The following is a 13,053-nucleotide window of genomic DNA, read 5'->3' on the forward strand; positions in this document are numbered from 1 at the left end:
GGATCTAGACCAAACATAGGTAAATGGGACTAGTGCGGTTTAGGAAACCTGGTCAGTATGGACGAGTGGGGCCAAAGGGCCTGTTTCTGTGCTGTATATCTCTATGATTCCTAATTGCAACATTTGTAAGATATTTGGATAGGAAACGTTTAGGGGGATCTGGGATTTTTGTAGTTTAGGAAACCTGGTCGGCATGGATGTTGGGGGCGGGGGAGGGAGGGAGGATCTGGTTCCCTGCTGCATATCTCTGACTCTACATTTTGTGAAGATGCTGGTGTTGGACTGGGGTGGGCAAAGTATGAAGTCTCACAACACCAGATTAAAGTCCAACAGGTTTATTTGGAATCACGAGCTTTCGAAGTGCTGCTCCTTCCTTTGGTGAGGAACATTACATTTAAAATACATTACATCTAATTACATTTAAAAGACATATGGACAGGTAAATGGCTAGGAAAGGTTCGGAGGGGTATGGGCCAAACGCAGGCAAGTAGGGTTAGTGCAGTTTGGGAAACCTAGTCGGCACAGACTAGTGAGGTTCAAGGGCTTGTGTCACTGCTGTCAATGACTGAAGATCCTGCCAGCTGCAGGTGAGCACAGCCTGACTGAGTCAGAGGCGCTACGCATGCGCACTAGCGGGGGAGGGGGGTTAAAACAGCGTGTCTGAGGCGCTGCACATGCGCATTAGCGGCTGGTTTAAAGGACCGAGCTGAGGGGGGGGCGGGGCCTGCGCGGGGGAACGTGCCGACGTCTGTTCCGGTGGCGCGCGGCTCTCTGGGAAGGTGAAGCGGTTAAGGTCGGTTCCGCCGCCGGTTCGTCCGATTCTCTTTAGTGTTTGCCGTGTGTCGGCAGCGGGAAGCGGCTCCTCTGTCCTGCTTCGGGAGCGAATGGATTGATTCGTTTCTTCAGAAATTCGGCTTCGAGTGCCCCCTCCCTCCCCCCCTATTTTTGAAGAAAAGAGGTAAGTTTGGTGTGAGGCCGGGGTGATGGGGAGGGAGGGAGACCGCCTGGCAGCGGGGGGGCCTTGGCACCGGGCTCGGTCCCACAACTTTTCACCCGAGAGAAACTCAGGCTGCGGGCTGTGAAGGGAAGGGGAGGTCTCTGTATGAGACTGTGTGAGCAGGCCGCACCGGCCCAGCTATGTGGCCGGGGTGGGTGGGGGCCCTGGCTCAGGCCTTCTGGAATGAACCTGTGCAGCTGCTTGTTGAGGGCCAGCCTGTCCATGCGGCTCTTGCAAAGTTGCTCTGGCTTAATTAACAGTATCCTCCCCCAGTGTAATGACCGCTGCGCGCTCTCATCCCTTTTACCCCCCCACCTCACCCACCTCCCCACCCCCCCCACACACACCTCCCCACCCCCCCCACACACACGCACACACCCCCACACGTTTTCAAACTTTTCAAATCCTCTGCAAGTGTTAACACCCCCTCTTTCCCCCCCCCCCCCCCCCAAAGAACTTGAGGAAATTGTCACCCACCCAAAAGGAAATTGGTACAGCGCTTGTCATCGTCAATTGCTGTGCAGCCAGCTGAAAATGTCCCATACCTCCTCGTTTGGGAAGCCGAGAAATTAGTGATTCCAGTATATGTAGGTACACACGTACCAGATGTCGCCACTCCCCAAAGTCTTTGCAGCAAGGAGTTGTTCCTAAAGTCACCATTTGGCTAATTTCATGCATCCAAACAAACAGTTTATGACTGGTTTTTGGAACAGAGTTGCTTTGTTTTTAAATGTTCACAGCATTGGATGCTCAACCTGTCTGCCTAGGATCGTCACGTGTATGCTTGACCTCAGATATGGCCCCCTAAACAGCTCTTGCCTTATTTTTGTTCGACCTTATTCCCTGGCTGGTTCTGGTAAAGAGCTGTTTATGGTGATGTTTCTTCGTTAATGGATGAATCCTAATTCTGTTCTCAGTTGGCTTGATTGTTTGCAACTTGTCAGTACCATTGGATTTTAGCCTTGATTGAGATTTTCTGCTTCTTTGTACCCCAGGTGGTTGTTTCCTATTTGCAATGTTGAATTAGATATTGATTTGTATGTAATTATTGTGCAGATGCTATACACTACGGAATATTGTCAGAATATGTTGAAGTTTCTTAGTATTTCACAAATGTGCATTTCACTGAAACAATCTTAAAGGGTTGAGAAAATATAATAAAAATTGAGAAATAATAAGAAAACAAGATACCCAAATTGTTCTGGTGCCCTTATTTCAGAGCAGAAACTCATGTAGGAAATGGTTGATGGATTGGTTGAGATAAGTGAGGCAAATGGGAGATGAAAATGTTTGCAAAAATTTTGATGTAATTTAAATTTCTGAAGATACTTCTCAGTTTTATCAGACAAAACATATGCCACAACAAATAATTAGATGCTAGGATGAACTGACTAAAATTCTGGTAATAGAAGTTAATTTTAAGATAAGTCTTAAAGGTGAAGAAGCAAGATACTTGATTGCCAAAGGTGGGCAAAGGGACCAAGCAAGAAACAAGTGGTTAAGAACATGTATTGTGTGGCTGGGAAAGGCCTCAAAGGAATTTGAACATTGAGGTAAAAATTTGAGTTATGGATAGTGGGGTAACGAAAAGCCTCTGAAGGTGAGGGCAGTCTGATGCACGAGTGAGAGTTGAAAGGTTATGCAATGGACAGAGTTTTGGATGAACTGGAGTTCTTTAAAGATGGTTGGTTGATCCTCAAAATCTGCAAGTACCACCCTTGACTTGGGCAAGGTTTTCAGAAGATTGTGATGAACCATTTTTTAAATACTTACAGCACCTCTGTAATGTTCCTTGGTCAGTGCAGGGTCCTGGTACTGTTTCCCAGTCCTAGATGTAAATGACAAAAGGGGTAAGAGTAGATGTAAATTGTGGCTGGATTCACTTTTGTCTTCTAATCCTACTGATGTCTTCAACTTCCATATGGGGAATATAACCTTATGATTTACTACCATTATAAGATTAATTTTGGCAAACAGTGAGGAGTACCGTGAATTACTTCAGGGGACGTTTAGTGTTGAGTAGAATTGGCGGGTGTAGTTTAATTTATTTGTTGTACTTCTTTTGGAGCAAAAATAGTGAGAGTTGTACATAATGGAGAAACTGACAGGTGTAAATGAATGGAGAGAGACCAAAGAATTCAAATAGATAATCTGCAAATGAAGGGACATAAAACCATTAAAAGGTACCTCTGATGGTTTTGTCAGAGTGTAAAGATAGTGATCAATTTACAGAAAACATTTTAGTGCCCATTACCAAAAGGAGGGCATACAGTGCAGATCCACTTGGACGATCACTAGGATGGCAAAATATGGTTTCAATAAGTTGAAGTGCATAACTGGACGCATTTTATGGGAACTTGGGTAAGCAGCATGAGGGAGAAAGAAAGGCAAGGGTGATAGAAGTGTGGGACATTGTCTAACAAAAAGCTAGCTTCGTTATTTAAATCTGAGAATGATGGATTTTTTTCCAGTCAAGGGTTTCAAGGCAGACAAGAATTGGGGGGGAAAAAGTTTAGTTATGATGCTATTGCATGGTGGAACAGACATGGAGATCTGAATTGTCTACTCTGTTCCTATGTTCAATGAAATATGTCAAATGAGATAGAGCAGATACCTACAAGAATACCTTTGATCACTATGCACCATGTAAATTTGCATTTAGTGGCTTGCCATTAGCTTTCTTCTTTTACTTCACCTTGGATTCTCAACGCCATCTCCCATCTTTTGCACAATTTCATTTCAAACTTCTGTTCTTTTAAGCTGCTACTGCCATTGTTGTCATTCTGTCCTTTTGCCATCTGTGATAACGATTTACTATGCCTCTCAGCTTAGGTTGCCATTTATTACAATCAGTCATTTGCTTTTAGAATATGAAGCTCTTGCTTTGGTATAAACCATTTTCAGTTGTGATATTGAATAAGGACCCATTTATCTTCCCAAAGCATTGAGTTACCTGTGGCAATATTCAAGATGAATCTGGAGCTCTCGGTGTGTCCTGGGCAACATTCCTCTCAACCAAAACTATCAAAACCAAATTTGGCCATCTGCTCATTTGGTCAATTTTGAGATTTCCATAAATAAATTTTCACTTGTTCAAAAAGTAATTTGTTGAAAATAACTATGATATCCCGAGGGTCTGATGAATACTGTTTTTCTTTCTAAGCAATTATCTCTTGTTGACTGACATGGATGGGGGGGGGGGGGGGGGGGCTCCCAAGTTGGTGGCATTATGGTTTATTGCCACAGCAGCATAAGAGCAGGATCATTCTGATGGTCCTTGTTGCACCTGATCACGCATAAAGCACCCACTGACTTATTTGAAAAGTGATTGGACACCTATGCTGTATATAATTAACACTGTACCAAAGGAACTGGGATCAGCAAATAATTTGCTGTGAGTGTTGCTGAAAGAAAAGACATACAGTCAAAGCTTTTAGTCTTATACGCATCAGGACATGTGCAGAAATGCCAAACTTTAAAGTTCCCTTTTGAGATTGGGCATTTTGTCTGTCCGTTTGACAGCATGCCTATTCCTTTTCAGCAATACCCCACGAGCAGCAATCTACTGTGACTAAATATTTTTGCTGCCATTCTTTGTGCATCACTATCACAATCCAGATCTTTGTAACAACAGCTTTCCAAATGGTTGGAAATCCATTTTTAGACAAAGATGGAAGGTCTGTGGAAAATGGATGCCAGCAGGACTGCTGTTTGTGTGGCACCACCACTGCTTAATGGGATAGATTTCAAACAGATCTAGCAACTCAAGTTTGGGCGACCATGAGGCACTGTGGGCATCAGCAGCACCAAAATTGCACTTGACCACAATCTATAACAACATGGTCCTGGTCCTGCATATCCCCTGCTATACCATTACCACCAAGCTGGGCGATCAGCCTGGTTAAATGAAGAGTGCAGGAAAGTATAAGATGTTGCAACAGAAATAGGTCATTCGACCTATCAGATCTGCTCTGTGATTCAATGAGATTGTGTTTGATATGATAATCCTCAACTTCACTTTCCTGTCTTGTCCCCATGACCCTTCATTCCCATGCTGATTAAAAATCTGTCTATCTCAGCTTTGAACGTAATTAATGACCCAGCCTCTACAGTCCTCCGTGGTAAAGAATTCCACAGATTCACTATCCTCTGACAACAAAAAATCCTCCTTATCTGTCCTAACTGGGCGACCATGAGACGAAAGTCTGTGGGCCTACACTCTCGCAAAAGGGGGAAACAACTTCTTTGCATCTACTTTTTCAACCCTCCCTGAGTATCCTACATGTCTCAATAAGATTGCGCCTCAGTTTCCTAAACTCCAATGCATACAGACACAATCTACTCGGTCTCTCCTTATAAGAAAATCCCTCTAAAACTGCGATCAACCTAGTGAACCTCCTCTGCACTCCCTCCAATGCCAATCTTTCCTGTGATAAGCAGGCCAAAATGGTTCACTATTCCAGGTGTGGTTTAATTAGTGCCTTGTGTAGTTTTAGCAAGACTTCCCTCTTTTTGTACTCCATTCCCTTTGAAATCCAGGCCAGCATTTCATTTGCCTTTTCTATTAATTACTGAATCTGCATGTGGGGGGGGTCTGGCTTGTTGGGAATCACATGGGGATTGGGGAGATCCGACGGGGAGAGGGGCCCCTTGAGGGGTATCCCATGCTGGGCCAGTCTGTGTCTTTACAATAGTTAACCAGAAGTTAGGAGAGATTTTAATTCTCCCAATTTTTTTGAGTGTAACTATTTGTGTAACACAGCTGGAACCATCCAAAGCTTGCTATTTAAATCGCATTTCAGATGGTTACCAGTACAGGACAATTGCTCAAAGGAAGTTAGCACTTCTGTGCAATTGCCTTTCCAACCATTTCTTTCAAGTTCCAAGGGGGATTTTTCTCTATACAAGTTTTTCTCCTTGTTTAGTCTATCAAAACCACTGCTGATTGACCATCCACATCAATTCTCCATTTAATCATCTCTGCACCAAGGAGAAGAACTTGAGCTGCTCCAGTCTCTCCGAGTACTGAAGTCCATGACATTGCATCTGCATCCTCCCCAAAACCTTTACTTTCTTCCGTGAGTGTGGTACACAGAAATTAATACAATGCTCTTTCTTCTAACATCTTCAAAGATTTGTACTCATCGACCTGCAGTGTCTCTGTTTCTAAGATCCCTTTTAAAATTATACCATTTAGTTCGTATTACTTCTCCTTATTCTTGCCCAAAACACATTTTATTTGCATTTGTCTGCATTGTGCTGCATCTGCCACAACTCTGTCCATTTTACAAGTGCCTGTCTTCCTGAAGTCTGTTGTTGTTGTGTAGTTTTGTCCACCCACTTAGTCTTTTGTAACTCCCTACTCCTATCCATTGTTCCTAACTGCCTTAAAACGCAGTACAGCAAATGAGATATAGCCCAAAGCACTGCAAAGCTTTAAAAGTACCTTTCAAAGTCGATATATGCTTCTTTGCATCTACTTTGTCAAGCACCCCTGAATATCCGACATGTCTTAATAAGATTGTGCCTCATTTTTCTAAACGTCAATGTATACAGGCCCAATCTAAGTACGAAGTAGAAAGGGTAGAGAGCTTCAAGTTTTTAGGTGTCCAGATCAGCAACAACCTGTCCTGGTCTCCCCACGCCGGCACTATAGTTAAGAAAGCCCACCAATGCCTCTACTTTCTCAGAAGACTAAGGAAATTTGGCATGTCAGCTATGACTCCAACTTTTACAGGTGCACCATAGAAAGCATTCTTTCTGGTTGTATCACAGCTTGGTATGGCTTCTGCTCTGCCCAAGACCGCAAGGAACTATAAAAGGTCGTGAATGTAGCCCAATCCATCACGCAAGCCAGGATCCCATCCATTGACTCTGTCTGCACTTCCTGCTGCCTCGCCAAAGCAGCCAGCGTAATCAAGGATCCCACGCATCCCAGACATTTTCTTTTTACCTTCTTCCGTCAGGATAAAGATACAAAAGTCTGAGGTCAGGTACCAACCGACTCGAGAACAGCTTCTTCCCTGCTGCCATCAGACTTTTGAATGGACCTATCTTGCATTAAGTTGATCTTTCTCTACACCCTTGCTATGACTGTAACACTCCATTTTGCGCACTGTCCTTTCCTTTATGAACGGTATGCTTTGTCTGTGTAGCGTGCAAGAAACAATGCTTTTCACTGTATGCTAATGTAACAATAATAAATCAAAATCTTTAAAGAAGGGCTACAGTGTTGATTCGCCAGAATGTTACCAGGGCTCCAAAGGTTAAAATAAGAGATATACATAAACCGTGTTTATAGTCCCTGGAATATACAAGGTCACTGGTGAGTTGACAGGCTAGATGATGAGAATATTGTCGACATGTGAAGAAGTCTAGGACAAGGAGTTTAAATCTAAGCTAGGCTATTTGGAAGCAGAAGCTCATAGACTATAAATATCAGCATAAACCTGTTGGACTAATGCTCCTGTGCTGTAGATTTGATGCTAATCACTGTTATGGCTATTTTTGGGTTTCATATGAAAATGGTTGCAATTCCCAAAATACTCAAAGGGAAAGTCCTACAGTCTTGTAAGTAAATTTTTTCCAGTTAGATCTCTGCATCAAAAATTGACTGGATACAACTGCAAATCAATGGCTAATATTCTGGATTTCCATGTAACAGAAGCTGCTTTTTTTTTCCGTTGAGGGATGTGGGCTTTACTGGCTAAACCAATGTTCATTGCTCATCCCTAAATGCCCTTGAGAAAGTGATAGTGAGCTGTTGTCTTCAACTGGCATGGTCCTTGTAGTCTAGGTGCACCCACATACTGTTAGAGAGGGAGTGCCTGCGTTTTGACCCAGCGACAGTGAGAACAGTGATATATTTCCAAGTCAGGATGATGATTGGCTTGGAGGAGAACTTCCAGGTGATGGTATTCATATGTATTGGCTGCTCTTGTCTTTCTAGATCGTCGTGGTAATGGGTTTGCAAGGTGCTGTCGAAAGAGCTTTAGTTGCGTGCTTGATGTGCATCTTGTAGATGGCATACACTGCAAATGGAATGTTGGCATTTATTGCAAAAGGGCTGGAGTCTCAAGTGGAGAAGTGTTGTTACAATTGTACAAGGTGTTGGTGAAACCACATCAGGAGTATTGCGTCCAGTTTTGGTCTCCTTATTTGAGGAAGGATGTGGTGGCATCAGAGGCAGTTCAGGGGAGGTTCGCCAGATTGATTCTGGTGATGAAAGGGTTGACGTATGAGGAGAAATTAAACAATTCGGATTTTTACTCGCTGGAGTTGAGAGGGAACTGATTGAGGTATATAAAATACTAAAAGGGATTGATAAAGTAAACATAGACCAAATGTTTCCCCTTGTGGGGCAATCTAGAACAAGAGGTCACAGGTATAGGTTGAGAGATCTAAAATTGAGATGAGGAGGAACTACTCGCAGAGGATGGTGAATTTGTGGAACTTGCTGCCCCATAACTTGGTGGAGTCTGAATCATTAAATGGTTTCAAGAAGGAGAAGATAAAAAAAATGGGTTAAAGGGATATGGAGAATAGATAGGTGGATTTAGACCAGGAAGAGATCAGCCATGATCTGATTGAATGGGCGTAACAGGCTCAAAGCGCTGAATTGCTTACTTGTGCTGCTAATTCCTATGTTCCTGCTGCCACTGTGTCAGTGGTGGAGGGAGTGAATATTTGAGGAAGGGGTGCCAATCAAGCTGGCTGCTTTGTCCTAGATGGTGTTGAGCTTCCTGAGTGGTGTTGGAGCTGCACTGATCCAGGCAAGTGGAGAGTATTCCATCACACTCCGGTGCCCCAATAGTGACATCCGCTCTACCATCTGCATCACTCTGGCCCCAAACCGGCAGAGGCAGAAAAATCTCTGGCGCAGGAGACCCCATGCTGGTGGGATCAAGACCCTGAGAACAAAGCTAGTCAATTAGTGCCTCTCAGCTAACCTGGTGATGACCAACAAGCCAGTCCCACAATGCCAGGTCCACCATCGTCAACAACTGTGAGGAAATGCTCGGGCTCTCAACCAGGAAACAGCCACGAGAACGATCAGGAAATCCAGGATCTCTTGATGGCAAATGCAAGGTTTTCATGAACTGGCAACTCCACCGAAACATGAGTGAGAGGAAACAAGCTTGCATCTATGGTCCAAGTACCCAGGGATTTGCCCCCACTGAGAGCCAAAAGGGGAGAGGCGCTCATTAAAGACAGGTGCATTCAACACCCGCAAGAGAGATCACTTTGAATACCTCCTCAACCAAGATGTAACCTTCAAAGCAAATGCCCTTGACAGCATCCCGCAACACGTCACTTGCCACCATCTCAGCACAACCCTAGATGCCAAAAAAGTCATCTGAGAGCTGAGCAACAAGACCTTTGGCACAAATGGAATCCCCGCTGAAGTATAAAAATGTGGTGGGGAAACTCTTGACAAGAGTCCATAGAACTTAGTGCAGTGCAGAAGGAAGCCATTCAGCCCATCAAGGTGGCACTGACAAAAATCCCACCTAGGCCCTATCCCCGTAACCCCATGTATTTACACTGCTAATCCCCCGTCACTTGGCGATTTAACATGACCAATTAACCTAATCCACACATGTTTAGACTCTGGTAGGAAACTGGAGCACCCAGCAGAAACCCCCACAGACATGAGGAGAACGTGTGAACTCCACAGTCACCGGAAGCCAGAATTGAACTCTGGCCCCTGGCACTATAATTGCAAGTTGAAGTTGAAATCAGTTGTTTTTGTCCTTGCATTGTGCTTTTTGCAAGTATGTAAAAGAAATTGTAGTGTACATGATTTGGAATGGCTACAATATCATACTTTATGGTTATGGCACACAGTTTTTGCTGGGTTGGTTCACAGATTTGCATTTCAACTGTCTCCGGAGTTATTTGCGATGCAATTGTAGGAAGAGGCCATCCGACCCATCGAGTCAGCACTGACTGTCCGAAAAAGCATCCCACCGAGACCCTCCCCTCCATCCTATCCTTTTAACCCCACATGTTTATCATGACTATTCCACTGAACCTACACATCTTTGGACAGTGGGTAGAAACTAGAGAACCCAGAGGAAACCCATGCGTACACGGGGAGAAAGTGCAAACTCCACACAGTCACCCAAAGCTGAATGGAACCTGGGTTCCTGGTGTTCTGAGGCAGTGGTTGCTAACCACTGTGCCAATAGAATCCCTACAGTACAGAAGGAGGCCATCAAGCCTGCATCGATGACAATCTCAACAAGGCCCTACTCCCTTAACCCTAGGTATTCACACCGCTAGTCCCCTGACAGAGGGGCAATTTTGTGTGACCAATCAACCTCAGAAACTTGTCTTTGGAGTGTGGGAGGAAACTGAAGGACCTGGAGGAAATCCATACAGACATGGGGAAAATGTGCAAACTCCACACGGTGACCCGAGGCCGGAATTGAACCCAGGTTCCTGGTGCTGTGATGCAGCAGTAGTTGTCACTGTGTCGCCCAAACTCCTCATGCTGGGAAATGTCAGATGCCTTAATTAGGGCCATAGAGCTTTACAGAATGAAAACAGGCCCTTTGGCCCAACTTGTCCATGCTGCCCTTTTTTAACTACTAAGTTGGTCCCAATTGCCCACGTTTGGCCTATACCCCTCAGAACCCATCTTATCCATGTAACTGTCAAAATGCTGCTTAAAAGACAAAAATTGTACTCCTCTACTACTACCTCTAGCACCTTGTTCCAGACACTCTCCACCCTCTGTGTGGAAAAGGTTGCCCCTCTGGACCCTTTTGTATCTGAATGCATCAGCAAACGCCTCAAATCCCTGGAGAGATATCACCAGTGTTGCCTCTGCAAAATCCTGCCAATCCACTGGCAGGATAGGTGTACTAATGTGAGCGTCCTCTCCAAGGCCAATATCTCTGCATCGAAGCACTGGTCACACTCTACCAGCTGCGATGAGTGGGCTGCGTTGTCTGAATACCCCACACGAGACTCCTGAAACAAGTGTTCTGTTCCGAGCTCTGCAATGGCAAGTGATCACTCACTTGGGGGGGCAGAGGAAATACTAAAAGGATACTTTGAAAGCCTATCAAAATAAATGCAACATCCTCATCGACAAGTGGGAATTACTTGCCTTAGGATGCACAAATTGGCGAAGAATCATCCGAGTCAATTACCTTGAGCATCTCCAAGTGGAGCACGCAGAAGCCAAGCATAATCAGTGAAGAGCGAGTACAGAATCTAGAGCATCCCCTCCCACCTTGTCAAACGCCTGTGGCAGAGTCTGCGGCTCCAGGTTTGGACTATTCAGCCACTGCGGAACCCACCTTGAGCGGTGGCAACTCATCCTCGAGTTCATTTGAGAGCCATAACCTACTGAATCAAGTCATGAATGTGACACGATGATGCATTAATTAGCTGAGTCCCCAACACTCTAATTTTTGCTCTCTTTTCTCCTTTCTCTTTCTTAGACAGTGATTCGTTATTATGTTTATGAGCGCATGTACTTTTAATAGGTGTTGCGAGATAATGACACGTGAGACCCATTAGGATCAATTAATGGTATCCCACACGATCCTGATGGAAAGCTACTGACTCAGCAAACTGGAATGAAAATAGCACCTTTGTAGCCGATTACTTATTGGATATACTTGTCAGCATTTTGTTGAACTCTCCTTTTTTTAAGCTCAGACTCGATGACCTGAAATTTATTATTTTACTTGAAGTGTAAGACTATGGATAAATTATGCACCAAATTGAAATTGAGCTACCTGTAGTGAAATTCATAAAATGTTTAAGTTACATTTTTAATTAATCGTACTGCAATTTTGTTACACTATTGATATTAGAAACTAATTTAGCATTGCATTTCAATTTCTATAGAATAAATATAAAATAAATGATGTTCTGTGGAAAGTTATTATTGGTGAAATAGTGCAGTGTTGAAATGAGTTTTGATTTTAATATTGTACTGAATTATGACATGTTCCTATTTTTATTTCCAGATAGATCCTGCTACTGCATATTTCTGATCTTAACCAGCACCTCTGTGGAATCTTCCTGTAAACCTAATCTTCTTAAAATTTATGAGTTGGAAGTGTGAAATGTCTCAGATTCAGGTTCATAATTCGCCCTCCAGTCTATCGCAGCCTCTTATGGGTAGCACTGTTGGCCAGAGCATTCCTATTGGGATTGGCCCTTTGCCATCAGAAAGTGCCAGTAGACCCATTCAAAGCTCAGCTTTACCTTCCATGTCTGCCACTTCCACCACCGCAGCTGCAGGTCAGTATGAAGCCATAGAGAAAATGTCCATGTTGTGTGCGCAGCTAACCAATGAGAATAATTCTTGTGTTTTTTTTTTAAATTTGTGTGGGGGAAGGAAGTGATACTCTGCTTACTCTTGAGAATTTTTTGCATTAAATATCTAACTTGGAGCCCTTCAAAACCCAACTGATCATTTGGATGAGTAATGAAAGACCGTTCTGAAACTTGTCATATAAGCAGAAACAATGTCGAACCCTTTACCTTGTAATCCCCCTCAATTTACCTTGTAATCTTTACCTTGTAATCCCCCTCAATTTATTCAATTATTTGCCACACCTTCACCTTCAATAAATAATTGCATTAATGACACAACAATTTTTTACATTCATGGGATGTGGGCTTTCAGAGAACCAAAGAATGGTTACAGCAAAGAAGGAGGCTATTCACCACCTCATGCCTGTCTGTGCTGACTTTCTGAAAGAACAACTGATCTGGTCCTGTTTGTCTGCCTTTATTGTCATAATCCAGCAAATGTTTTGCCCTCTAGCTAATTACTTGGTTATCCTGTGAAGGCTTCATTTGAATCATCCTCCACCAAACTTTCAGGCAATGCGTTCCAGATCTTAACCATTTGCTGTGTAAAATAATCTTTCTTTGTATTGCCGATGTTTCTTCTGCTAATCGCTGTAAATTAGTGTCCTCTGCTTCTCGATCCTTCTGCTATTGGGAACAGTTTCTTCTTCTTATCTCCCTTCTTTAGGGAGAACACCTCCAGTTTGTCTATGTAACTGAATTTTCTCATCCCTGGA

The 13,053-nt window shown here is 43.6% G+C and overlaps 1 protein-coding gene across 15 annotated transcripts in view; it reads left to right on the forward strand.

Annotated features, from left to right (window-relative positions):
* Positions 1-721: 721 nt before the first annotated feature.
* stau1 (staufen double-stranded RNA binding protein 1) overlaps positions 722-13,053 on the forward strand; it is a 51,954-nt gene continuing 39,622 nt past the window's right edge. For 4 of the 15 annotated variants that reach the window (XM_078236525.1, XM_078236526.1, XM_078236534.1 and 1 more), the window contains exons 1-2: positions 764-958; positions 11,986-12,262. In XM_078236525.1, the coding sequence (XP_078092651.1) occupies positions 12,067-12,262 (196 nt within the window). In that variant the 5' untranslated portion in view covers positions 764-958; positions 11,986-12,066. Of the gene's footprint in view, positions 959-11,985; positions 12,263-13,053 lie in introns of all 15 variants that reach the window. The other 11 variants (XM_078236530.1, XM_078236532.1, XM_078236536.1 and 8 more) reach the window with 8 other exon arrangements.

This window comes from Mustelus asterias, chromosome 20 (assembly GCF_964213995.1).
Source record: "Mustelus asterias chromosome 20, sMusAst1.hap1.1, whole genome shotgun sequence".
In the NCBI taxonomy this organism is placed as follows: Eukaryota; Metazoa; Chordata; class Chondrichthyes; order Carcharhiniformes; family Triakidae; genus Mustelus; species Mustelus asterias.